Below are 22021 nucleotides of genomic sequence, written 5' to 3'. Positions count from 1 at the left end.
CCCCGCACTTCACCACCGTAGTCCCCGCACTTCTCCCCCGCAGCCGCCATACACGATCCCCCCCCAGCAGCAGCAACTACCAGAGGTAGGTGGGGGTGGGGGAGGGGTGCTGTGTGTTTGTGTGTCTGTGTTCAGTGTGCCGTGTGCTGTGTGCCTGCCTGTGTCAGTGTGCAGTGTGCTGTGTAAAAAAAAAACATTTCGGGGTCCACGCTCAAACCGCATTATAAGCGAATCCGCGTTATAGCGGATCGTGCTATAATGGGGTTGAGCTGTATCAGAGGCAAAACCGGAAGTGATGCGGTCCCTTTAAATACTTGAGCAGCTATTTTCAGACGTGTTGTATTGTCTGCACATTTGTGTGTACAGGTCTGTATTTTTGGCCGATCTTCAACTATTTATTTTTCATTATTAGTTTCCATAATAGAAATCCAAGTTTCACCGTAAAAATTATATATCTTTAGTAAACGTGTATGCTTGAAAAAGTAATAAGCAATACCACGGTTATATTCTTATGTGCTGAAGCTCAGAGAAAAAAAGAGATAATTTAGAAACATTTTTCTCTTTGTTTCGTTTATCTTCTTAATGTCTTTATCTTCATTATAATTCGTGCAACCGGTATATTATCATCATAGAGAGCAATATAGAATAAAAGTCCAGAAAACCAGTGCTACAGAACTTCTGAAGAGTAATTACAAAAAGGTCTGTTAATTACACACAAATATACATTTATTTATATTGGGCAATGATATCTTTGTATTCCCATTAGTATTCAATATGCTTACATTATTGTTTTTATTAACCTGTTTGTTTATGCTTCTCTTTTGTCTATATGTTTATTTGTACCTGGTACTAGTCCCTGTAGTATAGGCTCTGTGCTGGGGATGATGCGGCTCTGCTCTGTGCCTTCAGTTAGCCGTGCGTATCAGTCTCTGGCTTCCCCATTACCTGGGGGATGCCGTTTGGAGATGCACCCAGGTTGAAAGTTGCATCACTTCCGGTTTCATGGCGACAGCCACGTCACTTCCGATTTCACCACTGGACATCTGTATTGCTGCCTATAAGACAGGGGGGACTACGGGGGGATCTATACTATAAACTTTGACAAAGCGTCTAACACGCGTGAAACACGTCAGTTTCATGTTGCCCACCCATCCCTGATGTCACCTTTGTTAATAAATTATTTTAAAACTTTTTTGATGTGCTGAGCTCAATTTTTCCTGTCCTCGTTGCTGTGCACCGCTGACCCTATCCTGGTACTACAAAACTACAATAGGTTGCACATTACAATAAATATTTGTGCAAGAAACACTGCTAAGATTACCAAAGAAAACATTTCCTGCACCAGTTTAACAGCTGTTACTCTCCTTTAAGTTGATAAGATGATGATAAAGTCAATGGGTTTCCAGTGCTTGAAAGTGTCATATACAGAAGCAGAAGACAATTTTAGTAATGTGGGCCTACTTCTGTGTTTTTTTATACGATCAGCACTTATCATACATTTATGATATACATTTGCTTTTCATTTGATCTAATTCCAGAAGAGCCATTTGACAACATCATGATAATCAATGCTTCTGTAGCCAACATAATTGTGTCCATACTTCTTGGTCATCGTTTTAAGTATGACGATCCGACATTCCTGAGACTCATGAGTTTGATCAATGAAAACATCAGGCTTCTTGCAAGCCCTATGGTCACGGTAAGCTGGTTCTATTTTATGGGTTATTTAAAAACATATTATTATAATTCTCTTTAGAGGGTTATATTTGCTTTCTTTTGTGTGGAGAATTTTTCTCTTGTTAGATAGATATACTTCATATTTCCCCGATTGGTTGTCTGTTCCTTTGCTGGAAAATTCATCTTTGCTACATTTTTTTTCTGCCAGTGTTCTGGCTTTTACATACAAAATCCCATCATTCACTTTAGGGGAAACTTATTCTTTCATTCAGCACAAAATAAATGATTATTTAATCTGATTGCTCAAGAAGAGTGTCCATACTATGCATATAATATATATAATCTGGATGGGGGTGGGGGTGGGGTTGGGGAGCGGGGAAGAGGAGGGTTTTGCCTGACCTGTGACAATTAAAGAACACAAACTATTGTAACAGCACAAAGAACATATGATCTGATTAAGGAGCAAAGCATATAACAAGTAATGAGAATAATAGATAAATCAGTCTGCAATAGCATCAAAAGGGTTCCAATAAAAATAAAACTGGTTGGAAGGAAATAAAAAAATAAGATATTTCTGCATCACATTTTTACTACATCATTTCCACTCCATGATGGCATCATAATAATGAATATATTGTTAAAAGCAGTAGAAATTGTACTTGTTATTTACAGTAAGGTGGGCACTTTCACTTCTAATGTATATATATATATATATATGTATATATAAATAAACACAATAATAAGAAAAGCGCCAAATATAACTACCAGGTGATGTAACTAATTAATGTTAGGGTGAGTTCATCTAAGCAACGAAATAAATAGATTCAATGCACCCCAGTCTATATATAAAAGTCTAAATGACCACACCTGGTCAGATCAAACATTCTTGTTTTTTAGGATCATATTGAGAATGATGTGATACAAAGGAAAAACAATGGTGTATAAAAATCCGGTAAAAATTGATAGGGGAGATCAAGGGCAGCTCTGCAAATAAAAAAGTGCAAGTTCCATAGTGTAAAACATATTAATTAATTTAATCTAGACCAAGAATAAAAAATGTTCACTCACAAACATAGAGTGAATAAGCGCATTTCTGAGAATCAATCCCATAATCTCCAGCCCGATAGAAACGGTGTCGGCAGAGATCCTCTCTTGCTCGTAATCAGCTGCTGTAATTTGAACTTCTCCTGCTCATCACATAGGTGGGAGGAGGCAATCGAAGAGCCGGATCACATCCACCTGCGTTCCTTCATGGTGTGATAATGTATAGTGTAAATTAATGTCCTTACGCGCTTTATTGCAGAGATGGCGACTTCATCTGAGATACTTGCCTCCATAAGTGCTGCTGGTAGCATCCCCAGCTGGGTAAACAATATGGATGTTTAAATCTCCCAGGACACGGGAGCCAATAGGAAGCCACCACATCATCCACACGGCTTCCAATTGGTCTGTGTCTCGAGTGTGATATAAGAATCATGGAGAACCGGCAGCACCTATGGAGGTAAACAAATACATAGAACCTGTGCCCTTCCCTTTATGGAGTACTGTATGGAGCTGGTAAAAATGTTGGCTTTATATTTATGGAAAACAAATATACAATTCCAGTGCTCCTCCCAAATTGGCTTGCTATTTACCTGTATTAGTGACATTTCTAAAAAATGTAACCCAATTCTAATAACAAAGTTAGTTGCATATTTTGATGAAAACATGATTCAATCCTGCTAACCATATCAAAGTAAACTCTGCAGCACAGTTTTAGTAGTAGAGCGACAGAGGAAAGGGCATATCTGTGCAATGTTACAGGGGAAAAACTACAGGTTTTAGATACAATGTGAGACAGGAGTCAAATGTGACAGCTAGCAACGTGCTTATGATACTGGGTGTATGATAGTGTGCCAACAGTAACGCAGAAGAGAGCACTAAAGTCAGGCTTGGCAGGAAGTATGAGGAGCTCTGTCTTTAACATATTAAATTTGAGTCGGTGGAGGGCAATCCAGGATGATATAGCGGAGAGACATATAGAGAATTTGGTCTGTACAGCAGATGTAAGGTCAGGTGTTGAAAGTTAAATGTGTGTGTCATCAGCATAGAGGTGATATTTGAAACCAAGAGATGTGACAAGGTTACCTAGAGATAATGTATAAAGAGAAAAGAGAAGATGTCCCATGGCACGTCCTTGGGGTTCGCCCAAAAAGAGATCAATAGAGGATGAGGAGGATGGCAAATGAGACACTGAATACGATGGGAAAGGAAAGAGGAAATCGAGAATAGAGCTCTGTTATGGATACCAAGAGTATGTGTAATGTGAAGCAGAAGAGTGTGGTCCACAGTATCAAAGCCTACAGAGAGGTTGAGAAAATATGATCCAAATCTAATGACCTTTGTGTAAGGAGTCCACTTGATCCATGCCTAGTTTTGCACCTAGGTCTAGGCCTTTCTGTAGCTTCCCCTCACTTTGCTATTTGTGGTCCTTGGTTACTGGCAGCCTTCTACTTAAGGCTACACTTCCTACAGGAAGTTGCAGATCAAGGTTCCTGAACCTGTTGCAGCCCCAGCTCTGTTTCTACGTATTCACTGTTCCTGTGGGTTCCCTGTTGATGACCTCAGTCTGTGACCCCAACTCAACACCTCTGCTGCCTGCCTTGATACTCTGCCTGCAACTCAACTATGTTAACTCTAAACCCCTGCCTCTAGTTGGTAAATATATACCCCTAACTTAGTCCTGCGGGTCCCCATCCTGATCTGACATGAACACCATTATACTTTGTCTTTTGCAGCATGGAGGTCATTCGTTATTTAGGTGATAGTTGCTTCAGTGTAGTGTGCTGCAGGACTTTAGAGGCAGAAGGCAAGAGGGAGCCAAGTCTACAGTTAAAGTCAAGCTTCCAGTTTTTCAGTAAGGGTATAACTGGTACCTTCGAGGGAGGAGTGGAAAATATGTGTGAGTATAGGAATTACAGGAAGAGGTTTGACGAGATGGATGGAAATGGGTTAATGAGGGCAAGTGGTAGAGGGCGAAGAGGAGATCAGCAGAGACAAATCCTCCTCTGTGACGGGGCAAAGAGTCAAGGAAGGAAGGAGGAGAATAAGGAATAGAGGCATAGACTAAATATTATACAAAGGGGATGCCTTGACATGTGGAAACCACCCTTTGTCTTAAAATAGTCAGCAAGGTTTTATGGGGAAATGAAGGAAGAAAAACAGGTAACAGATGGAGGTCTGAGTAGACAGTCAAAGCTGGAGAACAGGCAGAATGGGTTAGACTTGTGCATGTTCATTAGTGAAGAAAAGTAGGTATGTTTAGCCTGGAACATTGCTGAGTTCATACAGGATAGGATAAATGTGTAGTGTACGAAGTCTGCAAGAGTATAGCATTTGCTCCAGAGGCATTTCGAGGAGTGAATGCAGAAGCAGAGCATTCATGTTTGGCAATTTAGCCAGGGCCTGGGGACTGAAGGGTGAGAATGGCAGGAAAGAATGCCATACTGTATGTAGATCAAAATAGGAGGATAGGGCACGGTTGTATTTTATGATCAGTTTGTCAGTCTGTAGCAGAGCAGAGAGAAGAGAGGGAGGAGTGCAAAGTGGAGTCAAAATCCAGTAGATTAATGGATTGCAAGTCTATGCAGAAACAAGGGGTAGATTGAGGTGGAAAAGGGGAGAACTGAGAGAGTGATTATGAGATGAGATAATTGTCAGAGAGAGGAAAGGGATAAATGAAGAAATCAAAGCAAGATATTTGTTTTGTGAAAACCAGATCCAGGTAGTGACTATCCTTGTGGATGTTGGCTGCAGTGCATTGGCCAAGGCCAAAAGAAGAGGTTAGAGAGAGAAATGTTGAAGCCCAAGGGAGAGAGAGGGTCATAAATATAGCAGTTGAAGTCCTAAAGGAGAACAGGAGAGTCAGATGAGATAAAGAAGGAGAGTCAGAATTCAAAGTCTGAGAGAAAGACAGAGGGGGGATAAGTCGAGGTAGGTGAGCGATAGATGGCCGTCACATAAAGAGGGAGAGTCGAAAAAAGCTGGACAGTGTGAGCCTCAAAGGAAGGAAAAGAAAGAGAGGGAGGTATAGGAAGGGTTTGGTATTTTAGCAGAAGATTGAGGAGAGGAGGCGCCCCATGCTTCCTCCCCAGATATGAGTGTGGAGTGTGGGAGAAATAAAAGCCATTATAAGAGAGGACAGCATCCAGGGCAGAGTCAGACTGAGTGAGCTAAGTCACTGTTATAGCAAAGAGACAAAAATAAGTCCTTTATAGTGAGGAACTAGTTAGAAAGGGAGTGGGCATTCCAAAGGACATAGGAGATAAGGGGATGGGGGGGAGGGAGGTGGACAAGGGATGGGTAGGATGTTATAGGAGAACACCAACAAACAGCAGCAAATGGCGCACAGCCAGGGAGCCAGGTGGAGTAAAAATAAATGTCCTTTATTTCAGTACATGACTGGTAACAAAAATACCCCCCATGGGGACAAAAGCGCACCTCCTACGCGTTTCGGACCGGTAGGTCCTTTATCAAGGAGTCTGGTCTATGGAGCAATTGAATGTCTTATATACCCCTCATCTAATCATCTAAAATATCACAAACCTGTGAGATCGGGTCGCTCCCCAATGCGCATGCGCGTGACGTCATAACAAGCGCCCCCGCTCCAGGTACAAAGGCCTGTGGGTAAGAAAGTGCAAACTCCATGCCGCCACGCACCTGCCCAACCAGATCAAGACAGCCGAATCGGGCTTGTGAACGGGCAGCAAGTCCCGCCCCCGTGACGTCACCAAGAGCCCCGATTGGTCTAAGCGCGCCGCCGACCAACCAATGAGAAAGCCAGCTGTTCGGAAGGCACCCCCACCCTCTGGGACTCCACGCGATGCCACAAGCAGGCGTTGAAATTCCAACAGTGTAAAATATACTGAGCAGGCTAGCTGCAACCTATCTCGACCCTAATAAAAATGTATTATTTAAACAAAGGCTGCTATGTCATAATGATTGCAAGAAACCCCGTAGATCTTGGGTATATGACATGAATTGCTCCATATATCCTAGCGAACAATACAAAAAGTTTAAAACGGTGTCACTCAGTACAGGAACTTTTTAGTGACCACACAATTATTATAAAATAAACAACAAACATAATTTAATTATCCACAAAAAGCCAACTAAATGATACTCATCGATCGAATAAAATCATCTAATGAACTCTCCATGGAGTAAAGAAAATATGGAAGGATGAATCAACAATATTACTAGCTTATTATATCAATATTCATTACACAAAGATCAATTTAAGCATTATAATCGTATGACATTATATAGTATGGACCATCTACAAATCTAAGATCCAAATCAATTTATCATTAAACAGTATCTAATTTAAAGAAACAGTACATGAGGTAAAGAAACAGCGGGGTCTTTACAGAGTCAAAAAACTATTCCCCCTCTACTGATATTTGAGGAAATGGCTGAGATTCCACTCAATGTTCAGACCGCAGGGGGTTCTTGTTTGAAGCATAAATATCCAATATGCCTCCCTGCGATCTAGAACATTGAGCAAATCGCCCTTTCTCTCACTAGCAAATACTTTTTCAATGCCTCTAACAGTGAGCCCTTTGATGCCCCCTTTTTCACACTGAGAGACATGCTTCGAGACGGGATGCGACCAGTCCCGTTTTTTAATCAGTCTGATATGTTCAAGTATTCTGCATTTCAAAGATCTCGTAGTCCTCCCTACATAGTTAATCCCACACCCGCAGGTCAACAGGTAAGTGACATACTGAGTGTCACAATTAATAAATGATTTAATAGGGAATTTTTTGCTGTTGGGAGAGGCCGAGAAATTTCTAGCAGGTGACATGAATTGGCACATTTTGCAGCCTCCACACCTGAATGAACCTTTAGTGATAAATGTCCTCTCTGTCGGGGATGAGGCTACATAACTTGGAGACACATACGTAGCTATAGTTTTGGCCCTACGGTATACAAACCGGGGTCCTTCCTTAACACAATCTTTGAGGCTCCCATCCAGAAGCAAAATATTCCAATACTTCCTAATTATTTGTTGGACTTGCCAGCTACACTTATTGTATTGGGTAATTATGAGGGGCACATCCTTGGAGGGTCGGTATTTTTTACGATTTCCATACACCTTATTAGATAAATGTACACTTTTATCATTGGCACCATCTGCTCTTGGGTCAACCTGCGGGGGGTATAGTAAATCCTCCCTATTCACAGATGCCACTTCCTGAAGGGTACTGGTTATATTTTTAATGTTGTACCCCCTCTGTTGGAATCGCTGGCTCAACTCCTCAGACTGATGGGCAAAACCCTCATGAGTTGAGCAGTTCCTCCTCAGTCTGAGGAATTGGCCTTTATGGATACCTTTTACCGAGGGTCCAGATAGTCAATGTGATGTTCATTAAAATTGTGGGTGAATATCAAATTATTATTATTATTATTACAATTAATATACTATTCACCCACAATTTTAATGAACATCACATTGACTATCTGGACCTTCGGTTGTTTATTGATATGAATAGAGAAATTCAAACAGAAGTTTTCAGAAAGCCAAATGCTAGAAACATGTTGTTAAGAGCAGACAGCTGCCACCCTCCTGCGGTGGTAAAAGGTATCTCTAAAGGCCAATTCCTCAGACTGAGGAGGAACTGCTTAACTCATGAGGGTTTTGCCCGTCAGTCTGAGGAGTTGAGCCAGCGATTCCAACAGAGGGGGTACAACATTAAAAATATAACCAGTACCCTTCAGGAAGTGGCATCTGTGAATAGGGAGGATTTACTATACCCCCCGCAGGTTGACCCAAGAGCAGATGGTGCCGATGATAAAAGAGTACATTTATCTAATAAGGTGTATGGAAATCGTAAAAAATACCGACCCTCCAAGGATGTGCCCCTCATAATTACCCAAAACAATAAGTGTAGCTGGCAAGTCCAACAAATCATTAGGAAGTATTGGAATATTTTGCTTCTGGATGGGAGCCTCAAAGATTGTGTTAAGGAAGGACCCCGGTTTGTATACCGTAGGGCCAAAACTATAGCTACGTATGTGTCTCCAAGTTATGTAGCCTCATCCCCGACAGGGAGGACATTTATCACTAAAGGTTCATTCAGGTGTGGAGGCTGCAAAATGTGCCAATTCATGTCACCTGCTAGAAATTTCTCGGCCTCTTCCAACAGCAAAAAATTCCCTATTAAATCATTTATTAATTGTGACACTCAGTATGTCATTTACCTGTTGACCTGCGGGTGCGGGATTAACTATGTAGGGAGGACTACGAGATCTTTGAAATGCAGAATACTTGAACATATCAGACTGATTAAAAAACGGGACTGGTCGCATCCCGTCTCGAAGCATGTCTCTCAGTGTGAAAAAGGGGGCATCAAAGGGCTCACTGTTAGAGGCATTGAAAAAGTATTTGCTAGTGAGAGAAAGGGCGATTTGCTCAATGTTCTAGATCGCAGGGAGGCATATTGGATATTTATGCTTCAAACAAGAACCCCCTGCGGTCTGAACATTGAGTGGAATCTCAGCCATTTCCTCAAATATCAGTAGAGGGGGAATAGTTTTTTGACTCTGTAAAGACCCCGCTGTTTCTTTACCTCATGTACTGTTTCTTTAAATTAGATACTGTTTAATGATAAATTGATTTGGATCTTAGATTTGTAGATGGTCCATACTATATAATGTCATACGATTATAATGCTTAAATTGATCTTTGTGTAATGAATATTGATATAATAAGCTAGTAATATTGTTGATTCATCCTTCCATATTTTCTTTACTCCATGGAGAGTTCATTTGATGATTTTATTCGATCGATGAGTGTCATTTAGTTGGCTTTTTGTGGATAATTAAATTATGTTTGTTGTTTATTTTATAATAATTGTGTGGTCACTAAAAAGTTCCTGTACTGAGTGACACCGTTTTAAACTATTTGTATTGTTCGCTAGGATATATGGAGCAATTCATGTCATATATCCAAGATCTACGGGGTTTCTTGCAATCATTATGACATAGCAGCCTTTGTTTAAATAATACATTTTTATTAGGGTCGAGATAGGTTGCAGCTAGCCTGCTCAGTATATTTTGCATTGTTGGCATTTCAACGCCTGCTTGTGGCATCGCGTGGAGTCCCGGAGGGTGGGCGTGCCTTCCGAACAGCTGGCTTTCTCATTGGTTGGTCGGCGGCGCGCTTGGACCAATCGGTGCTCTTGGTGACGTCACGGGGGCGGGACTTGCTGCCCGATTCGGCTGTCTTGCACTGGTTGGGCAGGTGCGTGGCTGCATGGAGTTGGCGCTTTCTTACCCACAGGCCTTTGTACCTGGAGCGGGGGCGCTCATTATGACGTCACGCGCACAGACCTTTGGTCCTGGAGTGGTGGCGCTCGATATGACGTCACGCGCATGCGCATTGGGGAGCGACCCGATCTCAACAGGTTTGTGATATTTTAGATGATTAGATGAGGGGTATATAAGACATTCAATTGCTCCATAGACCAGACTCCTTGATAAAGGACCTACCGGTCTGAAACGCGTAGGAGGTGCGCTTTTGTCCCCATGGGTTGTATTTTTGTTACCAGTCATGTACTGAAATAAAGGACATTTATTTTTACTCCACCTGGCTCCCTGGCTGTGAGCCATTTGCTGCTGTTTGTTGTTGTTCTCGGATCTACCTTCATGGCTGGCACGCCTCAACTACCTGCTTTGGAATACACAGGAGTGGGTAAGAGACATTATTTTTGACTTTAATAGTTGAGTACTTGGATGCTATATTTCCCATAGTGACTCACAGGTCATTACATACGTATACCCACTCCTTATATCCAACATTGGAGTTCTTACTTACTCATTATTCTATTGAATGGAGTGTCACTGGGTGGAGAACCCCATTTGTTTTTCTCATTTTAGGATGTATAGGAGTTTAAACCATGAGGACTATATGTTGAGTGTTAGAGGTGAGGACAATAGCATATATAAGCCATTGACAAGGATTGGGAGAAAAATCCCCAGAATGAAGGAGGAGAAGCATGGAAAGAAAATAAGTCGTGAGCAGGATTTCTATGGGGTGTTTTTTTAGTGCAGGGTGTATTGCAGAGTGGAGTCTAAGGGCACAGATAGGAAAGTTGCTCATGTGAACTGATAAGTGGTGAAAGAAGGAGAGGGAGATATATGAATCGAGTTAGTGGAATAATGAAAATGGTAGAAAGAAAAGTGTAGTTTGGAAAGAAGTATGGTTAGAGCAAATATAAATAGTAGAGGTGGCATGGCAGTGGTAGCAGTGAAAATGTAATGTTAAGAGCTTTATGATAACTGGGTACTGAAAATTAAGTTATGATAAAGGCAAAATGCATGATGTGAGAAATACTATTTATCAATGGTATTGCTCTAGAATTAAGTGTGCCATATCTTCTTGAGTCTTTGATAGAAAATTTTCTCCTTTCCAATGCAGTTCCACTCCAGATTCCAGGGCCAATACAGTAGGTGTGCAGTTGTCCACTTAGTTGAACTCCCTTTTAAACGCCAAATTGTATGCCACTTAAAAATGGTCTACTAATGGTATATAAAGCAGTTTTTACAACAAAATGAGGTGGGTATTAATATTTGGTTGACCAGCACCCAAAATCCATGGCAACCATACCTTCTGGAAATCTGCGAATGTATCGTTGTTAAGACTAACCAATTTTTCCATGCAGCAAATCTGCCAGACTTTATTTTTAACTTTAAGGATTGAGGGGATAGTTGGTTGCTTCCATACTGCCGCTAGTTCACGTCTTGCGGCTGAAGACAAGTGGCACAGTAATTTATTCTCACGTCTCGTGAGAAGGTGAAATGGTTTGTTTAATGGGAATAACCAAGGATCTAGGGGGAGGTCCAAGCCAAAAAACCTCTGTGACCAGATCTTGATTTCCAGCAAATAAGCTGATATGAGTGGACACCCCAACCATATATGGAGAAATGTGGCCTGTACTCCACGACCCTTCGGACATATTGTTGGGCACTCTGGAATTAATTTAGCTAGTCTCGTGGGTGTCAAGGACCACCTCATCATAACCTTATAGGCATTTTCTCTAATTGTGATACACATTGAGGATGTAGCAACCGTCTGAAAAATATAATTCCAGTCTTCCATGTCTAAATCCTCCCCCAGATCCCTTTCCCATTGGATCATATATATCAGTTTTTGATTCATATGAGGAGGAGGGCTAACAAAGTACCTGTACAAGTTAGATATCAGTCCAGATGTGTTTCTGTCTGCTAGACAAAGTGACTCAAATCTAGTTAGTAATTCTGGGGGGGTCGGATTTTGTTATTGAAGGCCTTTAATTGAAGTTATTGGAGGAATTGATTGTTTGGGATAGCCTTTTCTTTATGAAAATATTCAAAGGGCCTGGGAAATCCCTCTGAACCTACATCTTTTAATCTTGTGACATCTGCTGTTTTCCAGTCTCTAAACCTATTGCTGCCCATTCCTGGATTAAATTCTAGGTTGTCATATAATGGAGTCATAAGAGAATTACGTGTTGTAAGTAGGTGTCGAATCGCAATGGTCTACTTTGGGGGGCGCTGGAGGGACGTCATTGCGCATGCAAGTCTGCTGAAACACCTCCGTGCATCCCACTGCTAGATATATAATATAGCCTCCGATTGGCACCTCATTTTTACACCAAAATCACTGCAACAGACGGATAAAACCCTTGGCATGCCTGCCAAGAAGGACAGGATAATCCCAGCTTCAGATCTATCCAGATTCGGCCACAAACAGCCCGCTATGTCGGAGAGGAAAGAAGGTGGCGGAAAGATGCGCAGGCAGGAGCATGCCTCATCGGAATCAGAGCAGGAGGAAGAAAGAGACATCGCAATAACGAAGCAAGAAATCAAGGGTATGTTTAAAGAGATGCATGATTCCAGTCAGCTTTAGACAAAGCAGTGGTGAAGTTTAAGTCAGAAATCTCTTCACTTGCTAAAAGGACCACAGGGCTGGAAAACAAAATGGACACACCCTACAAAATCAAGTAAATACAGATGATTAGGTCCTGCGAATCAATGAGGAGGTAAGAGCCATGAGACAGCATGGAGGACCTGGAGAATAGGAAACGGAGGCAGAACCTGTGAATTCCAGAGACAGAAACCGCAGAGACACTGTAGCCCTATCTTAAAAGACTGTTTCCATCAATTAACCTCTAACTACAAGATAGTGAACTGTTGATGGACAGAGCTTACCGAGCATTGGGCCCGAGATTTGATGACCCTACACTGGCGACACACTTTATTCGAGCTCGGCTAGTCCCACGAATTCGGGTATACCCGGGTGTATTGAGGTTTGTGACTGTTTTCTGCCCGAGTGCATTGAGTTATTTTCCAGGCAGGGATTGAAGCATTTTATTCCCGCTGGCTGCAATACTGCACAGTATATATATATATACTGCATTACAATTCATGAATTTATGCCATCTGGTAGACACGCGAAGCATTGCAGCCTATTAAATCCTAATCATTATCATTTAACAGATCAGCCGCCCATCAGCCAGGCATGAACCCAGGTTGGGAAGGCAAATGCAACGGGGCTTGTCAGAGGTGAGGAGCGGCGCATTCCAGGTATCTGCCAGGTACATACTGGGTATTTGCTCGAATAAAGTGTGTCGCAGCAGTAAGTGTAGTAGGGATGTAGTGCTGAGGCTACATAAATATGCGTCTAAAGAAAGGATAATAAAGGGGTGTAGAAACAGAAGCTCCATTGACTTCGAATAAATTAAATATAAATTTCATGTTACCATCTACACTATGGTTTTTCTCTCTCTCTTTTGAGATTTGATGCCTCCTACCTGCTCCAGCCTGTGACAATCTTCCATTTGAGTTGGAAAACTGCCCATATATGTCTACCACATTGTGAGTTGTCACTTGGGAGACTTCTGCATATTTTTTTATTGGATAAACAATATTGCACTATGTAGTATTTATTTTCTTTAACGTTCATCATCGCTCCCCTGGTTCTTCTATGCCTGAAGGCAAATGGCAAGCATAGATCGGCCCTAAAATAATTTAAGAGACTGAAAGCAGATATTGTTTTTCTGAAAGTGACGCACTTTGACACAAAGGACCCGCCAAACACCATTAGAGGGACATATCTCGCAGCATTTTACTCATTATTCACTAGCAAAAAAAGAGGGATAGCAATCCTAATAAAACATGACATACCGTTACAGACATTGGAGATTAAAGGGGCCGAGAAGGGAGATTCCTTGTGGTGCATGCCATTCTTTTGGGACTACATATCACACTAGTGAATGTCTATGCACCTAATGAGGGACAAATAGATTTTTTATAGGCAACATTGGAGTCTGTGGGAGGCAGCCGAAAAAATTCAATGATTCTAAGAGGTGATTTTAATATGGTCCTGAATCCAGACGTAGATAAAAACACACATCCAGGGCAATCACACTCTGCAATGGTATATAATGCAGCAAAGAAATTCTGAGCTCTAATGAAAGAATTTGGCCTATTGGACACCTGGACCCACTCACATTAAGGACAAAGAGATTACTCTATTTACTCACCCCCACACAATTCGTATTCAATAATCGATAATATATTGGTGACCACAAATATCCTGGAAGTATTGGTTCATTCAGATATAGGGCCTATTACGTGGTCAAATCATGCTCCAGTTGCAATTCTATTTGACCCCCATTTGCCAAGACTTCATCATTCCATTGGAGGATGAATGAATCGCTACTAAACCACTAGGATATTAGCTCACAAATTGGAAAATCCCAAAAAAAAACTAGTTTCATATTAATTACGAGTGAGTACACATAAGGCCACGATTAGAGGACATCTCAAATCAATAGCACCATACAGAAAGAGAAGGAAATTGGAAAAAGAAACAAACTTAACAGATAAAAAATTGTAACGTTAGAAAGTAAGCATAAAGAAAATCCATTGAGGAAAATGTATAAGATCTTGAATCAGGGAAGGGGGAACTCAGAAAGCTGCAACTGGAGTCTGTAGAGCAGGTCCTTAAATGGACTATACAAAAAAAACACAGGATGGCGCTCTAACGCTTCCCAATAAAGTGCTCTGTGTCACAAGATAATATAAGAGTGTAAAGATATAATAATAAAGGTAAACTTATATTACTAATTCAATCTAATATAAACCACTCCACCAGTGCAGTGAAAAAAACAGAAAATGTGAAAAATATATAAAGGCAAACCAACTTACCCCAACCCTATGACATTGTGGCGAACATGGGGTTAATCAGGCCTTAATAAAGGTATTATACCCGGATGATTAATCCCAATTCGCATTGGGAGTGAAGGGGATAAAAGTATATGCATGACACCAATGTATTTGTCCCTGTCCCAGCCTTCTTTACCCAAGTTTGCAGGCTGTTCCCTGCCTGCAATGATAGAAATACATACAACCTGTGCTTTATGGTTTTTAGGCACAATATGGCGTTGTGAGCGCCAAAGTCAGCACCAATTGAAGAAGTGTGGCTAAGACTGGGAGGTCTGTTTGAAGTATGGGTATCCATTTTCAATCGTTTTGACATCGTAACCACAAGTCAATTGAATAAGTGGCTTGCGGTTAGATTTGAAGTGGTTTTCTGATACAATGTATCCGTGCCTCGTTAGCTCGTGTTACTTGAAAGGCGGAAAGTCTATTGCCGTGGGAAGCCAAGTCAATTTACGTGAGAAGTAGGTGAACTTGGCTTTCCACCGACAAGCTTTTCAATTACTGTTGCGGCTAAGCTTAATCTAAAGCTTAACCGCAATTTTCCCTGCCTTTTGAAATTTCGCGCCGAAATTGGCCACGTGCCAGCTGCATCTCACGGCCGCGCACGGCCGGTTCTCCAATCAGCGCCTAATGGCGCTGAACAATAGAAGTGCCTACGGCTCTGAAAAAAAAAAAAGCCCGCGTCTGAACGCACTTTAAAAATAACCGCGGAGGCGGCCGCTGTAGACTAAGGGCGGCCGCCACTGTACGTGGGCTAACTCAAGAATGGTCGCCAGAAAAAGGGTGTATCCCAGGTATGCTAAGTTGCATGGGTGTCAAGCTGACACATGCGCTTTGCAAACCGGAAAGTCTTTGTGACTGGTTTTGCAAACTGTGGGCAAAACGGAGATTGGTGGGTTAAATATTCCCACGGAGGGGATTGGGAATGCATGTTAGAGATAGGTCTGTGAACCCTATAAAACTGCCCACCGAGCTATCCCCAGTGTGATTCCTGACTTTTCCAAACTTTGCACAAGATTCTGTTCGAGTACAGCAGTAGCGGTTCCAGGACGCAAGGGGTTAATAACATCGCAACCAAGGACTTACCCCAAACTCCGGAATTCTTTACCCTGGTGACTCCCGAATGAACTTCTATGAACAAGAACGAAATTCCTTCATTTTGCAGAGTTATTAGATCGGCAACTTGCGATCTAGCCAAACAGACTTTAAATCAGAGACTGCATTTCTTTCGCTTTCTTGCAAAGGACAATTTATTTCATTTACCCATCCCAGTAAGTATTGTATTAAGTGTATTCTGAAGCAGTCGTGTGTTTGTCTATTAAGGAAAATAAATGACAATTTATATTGCCCTCCTTGTGTTCAATCGAGAATCCCAAAAATATAAATGTGTTAATAAGTACTGGTCCACTGTGACAGACATAGGGGGCTGTGCACTAAGCACAGAGCTATTGCGCTGGCCTGAAAAAAAAAAACGTCCGCTAAAAATTGAAGCCGGAGGCGCGATTCACTAAGGAGATCAGCCCATTTTGGATCATACAGTATGTGCTCAAATCTGCCAGATCGTGCGTGTTGGTTTTTTTCCCCCTGCTATCATGCTTAAAGTTCACGTATGATAGCTGATAGGAAAAAAAAGCCGCCTGTAACATTTGCATGGAGATTGTGCATCTCCATGCACAGCTGTTACAGGCGATCATGCATTAACAATATACCTTTTAATAATAGTGTACATGAGCAGGGGGTCTCCGGACCTGAACCGCATTGGTTTCAGGTCCGGGGACCCCCTACATCAGGAGAAACAGGCCCCGTTATGGGGTGCCGGTATCCCCTGCACTTTAAAGCTTCCGCGTCACGTGACCGGGACATTTAAATTCTGCAAGGGATACCGGCACCCTATAACTAGGCCTGTATCTCCTGAAGTAGGGGGTCCCCGAGGCTGAAACCAATGCGGTACAGCTCTGGAGACCCTCTACACATCTACACTACTGTCAAAACACACACAACAATAAACAATAATTCATTACCGTAGCAGATAGCCGCTATGGTAATGAAGCTGAATTAAGGTACATTTTAATAATATTGTGCGGGAGCAGGGGGTCCCCTGAGCTGAACCATATTGATTTCTGCCTCAGAGACCCCTTGCTTCCCGTGTTACAGGCCCCGGTATGGGGCCTCGGAGGCCAGTGTCGCCGCCATCTTTATAGCGTCCAAGACGTGACGTTGACCCTATTAAGATGGCGGCGACACTGGCACCGATGCCCCAAACCGGGGCCTGTAACTCGGGAAGCAGGGGGTCTCTGAGGCAGAAATCAATGCGGTTCCGCTTAGGGGACCCGCTGCTCCCGCACACTATTAATAAAAATACATTAAAGCAGCTTCATTACCTTAGCGGCTATCCGCTAAGGCAATGAAGGGGTTAAGGTACAATAGCATGTTTATTGGGGACAATTGCCCCCAATAAACATAGCAATATACAACACACATCTCCCCCCCCTCCCCCTAACATACAATACAGTAATGGGCAAAATTACTATTATCCACATATGGATAATAATGCATTTGCCCATTTAAAATACATGAATCACAATAAATACAGTAAATACATATTACACTTACTTTTTCCAGCCACCCACGATGAAGGTCGTCTTCATCCTCATCCTGCCCATGTCACCCTCCGGTGCTGCAAAACATACACAAGAATACAAATAGCCAATGTAATGTCCCCATACCCCTTAATTACCTTAGCGGTTAATAACCGCTATAGTAATTAAGGGGTTAACCCACCCTGGCCCGATACCAACCCTTCACCCATTCATTTGTACAGTGGGTATAATATGCATAAATAATGCATAAATAAATGCATAATGCATAAATAAAACATGCATAAATAAAAACATGAAATTTGAATCTCAAAATCTGCACACTGCATAATAAAATAAAACCAGCAGCACATTGCATCTTAAAATTTAACCTGCAGCACATTGCTAAATAAATGAAAGCTCATCTCCCAAAACACCAGCACCTACACAAATATATATCAAATGTCTATTAAACAATTGCATTTTAGTGTGTACATGAAGCAATTAAACTGTGCACCATGTAACACTATGCAAAATCAATGTTCAAAATAAAATAAACTATGAACAACAACATACAATGTCATCCACAAAATCAAATACAAACTAAGCAAGTAAACATAAATAAATTTAACATCAATTAATCAATTTAAAAAAGCAATTACAATACAATACAAATCAATTATACAATTAACTATTCAATTCCTAAATCCAAACCATTGAAAAAAAAATTCTACTTCAAAGTAACCACCATCACACAAATCTAACCGCCAAAAAAAGCCATTATTAAAAAGCAAGCCCCTGAAATAAACTATTGCAAAACCATGAAAAATTACATGTAAATAAATATCAATTACATTACACACACCAATTCCTAACCCAAGCTGCAAAATACATGTTAAAAGCATCAAAAGAACATAAACAAACATTTGCAATACAATCATTTATTATCCCTGTATGTTTACCAAATATAGATAACATTACATACAGGGGCAATAAATGAGCATAAAAAACAATGTCATTACATCAAAAAATACAATACAATACAAACATTCAGTGTCCCTGTATGTATGTATATCCATAGGGACATACATAAATTCAGGGGCATTAAATGGATATTAAAAAAAACCACATGAATAAAAAATAAAAAAAAACTGTAAAAGTGAAAATATAAAAACTTTTCTTTTGTTTACTTACCATTAGATGGCCCACTCAGCGAAATCCAGGGGAACCAGAACCACTCGTACCAATCCACAGGTAACCATAAAAAAAAAAACCTTTCAATCCAACTGTGTCTTCTTTCTTCTATTTGTAATCATTTTCGTCAGTCTTGGGGTCTTCTTTCGTATTCTTGTCTTCTTCCATCTTCTTCCGCCACGTCCTGGTTCTCTTCTTAGGATGGACGTTTTCCCTCCTCAGTGCCTGGCTTCAAAATGCGACGACATAGGCTTTTATAGGCCTATGATGTCACATTTTCGGCAAATGGTTCACAGGGCCCTGATTGGGCCGTGAAAACCATGTGATTTAGTAAAAAAAAAAAAATTTACGTAATTTAAAGGGAATGAAGCCAGCCAATCAGAATGGCTGAGCTTCATTTGCCTTTAAGATCATGTCATCAAAAGAAAGATGGCCGCACTCACATGGTACGGTAGCCAATCAGAGCGTGGGATGTAAATCCCAACTCTGATCGGCTCAAGTACCATGTGACAGGCTTTTGGATGACGTCACATCCGTTCTCCCCAAAGCCTCTGTCACATGGTCTACTAGAGCCAATCAGAGTTGGGATTTCGTTCCCACGCTCTGATTAGCTTCCATACCATGTGTCGGCGGCCATCTTTGTTTTAATGACGTCATCTTAAATGCAAATGAAGCTCAGCCATTCAGATTGGCTGGCTTTATTCCCTTTAAATGACGTCATCATTTTTTTTTTTTACTAAATCACATGGTTTTCACGGCCCAAACAGGGCCGTGTGAACCATTTGATGAAAATGTAACGTCATAGGCCTATAAAAGCCTATGTCGTCTCATTTTGAAGCCAGACACCGAGGAGGAAACACCTCCCTCCTAAGAAGAGAACCAGGGCGTGGCTAAAGAAGATGGAAGAAGACAAGAATCCGGAAGAAGACCCCGGAGAAGCTAAAGAAGACCCCAAGACTGACAAAAAGGATTACAAATAGAAGAAAGAAGACACAGTTGGATTGAAAGGGTTTTTTTTATGGTTACCTGTGGATTGGTTCGAGTGGTTCCGGTTCCCTGGATTTCACTGAGTGGGCCATCTAATGGTAAGTAAACAAAAGAAAAGTATATATTTTTTCACTTTTACAGTTTATTTTTTATTTTTTATTCATGTGGTTTTTTTTTATATTTTTAACATGTATTTTGCAGTTAGGAATTGGTGTGTGTAATGTAATTGATATTTTTTTACATGCAATTTTTCAAGGTTTTGCAATAGTTTATTTCAGGGGCTTGCTTTTTAATAATGGCTTTTTTTATTGGTAGTTATATTTGTGTGATGTTGGCTTTTTTGAAGTAGTTTTTGTTCTCTCAATGGATTCGATTTATAAATTGAATAGTGAATTATATAATTGATTTGTATTGTATTGTAATTGAATTTTTAAATTGATTAATTAATTGATGATAAATTTATTTATGTCAACTTGCTTAGTTTGTATTTGATTTTGTGGATGGCATTGTACAGTATGTTGTTGTTCATAGTTTAATTTATTTTGAACATTGATTTTGCATAGTGTTACATGATGCACAGATTAATTGCATCATGTACACACTAAAATGCAATTTTTTTAACATTTGGGATACAGTATATTTATTTGTGTAGGTGCTGGTGTGTTGTGAGATGAGATATAATGTATTTTTCTATGTGCTAGTTTAATTTTATGATGCAATGAGCTGTTTTGCAGATTGAGATTTAATGGGTTTTTTATTTTTGCATGTTTTGTAATCCTTAACCATTTATTTGTATATTGGTGTTTTGTATATGTATGTATGTATATATATATATATATATATATATATATATATATATATATATATATATATATATATATATATAATCAAAAAATAAATAGATGATACTGTTCTGTGGCTAACGAAATGCTTTTATTTGTGCGAGCTTTCGAGATACACTGATCTCTTCTTCCGGCGATGTTACAATGAATGAAGCAAAAGGTATACTTAAAAACAGTGTCTCTTGGAATGTTATCTGTGCTGTTCCTTCCCCCGGTGTGGATGTGTTTTATGGCTAGAGGTGTAAAATTTTACTGAAAGCAAGTGAAGAAAGAGTGTGTATGTGTATCAGTGTGAATAAAAATGAATGGAGAGCCCACAGTATATACAGTGCTTTACACAAGGTGTGTGTGGAGTGGGAGTGGATAAAAAATGGTGTGGGTGGGTGTGGAAATGTGAGAGTTTGTAGCACAACTAAAAGTGTGTGTGGATACTAAGTGGTCCCTATTGGTGTATAGGGATGGAAAAACAAGGAGTATTATTATGTGTGAGAGACAGCTGTGTGTGCATACATATAGCACAGTATGTACAGACATGGCCTTTAGCGCTCATGGGACGAGAGTTCACTAGTGTCAGTAATGACTCATAAAATTTCGATCTCTGTTTAGGCCACTGCTAAGTGTCCCGAACAGTTGCATAAATTTGTATTGATGCAACCGTCTCTCTTTCGGGGTTTTAAGATTACCTTTGAGTATGGCAACCCTCAGATCGTTCATCTTATGGCCTGATTCTGAGAAATGTTCGCCAACAGGACTGTCTCTTGTACCGCGTGGGATGCTGTGGCGATGCAGGTTCATTCTCTTGTTTAGCCCCTGCCCTGTCTCACCTATGTAGTAGCAGCCCCCTGGGCATTTCATGCACATGATGAGGTACACGACATTGCTGGAAGAACAGGTGAACTTTCCACTGATTTTGTATTCCCGATTCCTGTGTGGTATTTGTATTGTGTCCGCTGTGTAGAGCATTGCGCAGGTTTTGCATCTTGGGTCCTGGCATGGTTTTGTCTCACATTCAGTTGTACTGCTGAATACTTTACTCCTCACCATAATATTCTTGAGATTATGGGGTTGTCTGTATGATAATAAGGGTGCTTCAGGGAAGACCTGTTGCAGTCTTGTATCTTCCTGGAGGATGGGTTGTAGTTTCCCACATCCTTGTGGGGATTTCAGCCTGCAGATACTTTCTGGGACCGCAGGAGCCACTCACAGAGACAGTAACTAAATGCATCGAATTTATTCTGACCCATAACTACTTCACATTTGGAAATGACACATACCTTCAGACAACCGGGACCGCTATGGGTACTCGGATGGCGCCACAGTATGCCAATCTGTTCTGCGCAAAACTGGAAAGTGACTTTCTGTCCACCTGTCACTTGAAACCCCTTACATACCTTCGCTACATCGATGACATCCTCCTGATTTGGACCTCTGGCGAACAGGACCTCCTACAGTTCTATGACAACTTCAATACTTTCCACCTGACCATCAACCTCAAAC

At 40.9% G+C, this 22021-nt stretch overlaps 1 protein-coding gene across 3 annotated transcripts in view; it reads left to right on the top strand.

Annotated features, from left to right (window-relative positions):
- Positions 1-22021, top strand: part of LOC142493874 (cytochrome P450 2K4-like) — a 139107-nt gene that overhangs the window by 62438 nt on the left and 54648 nt on the right. For all 3 annotated transcript variants that reach the window (XM_075598564.1, XM_075598566.1, XM_075598565.1), the window contains exon 5: positions 1539-1699. In XM_075598564.1, coding sequence (XP_075454679.1) covers positions 1539-1699 — 161 coding nt within the window. The remainder of the gene's footprint in view (positions 1-1538; positions 1700-22021) is intronic.

The sequence above is a fragment of the Ascaphus truei genome, chromosome 4, assembly GCF_040206685.1.
Source record: "Ascaphus truei isolate aAscTru1 chromosome 4, aAscTru1.hap1, whole genome shotgun sequence".
Lineage (NCBI taxonomy): Eukaryota > Metazoa > Chordata > Amphibia > Anura > Ascaphidae > Ascaphus > Ascaphus truei.
This window is presented reverse-complemented; position numbering and strand designations above follow the sequence as displayed.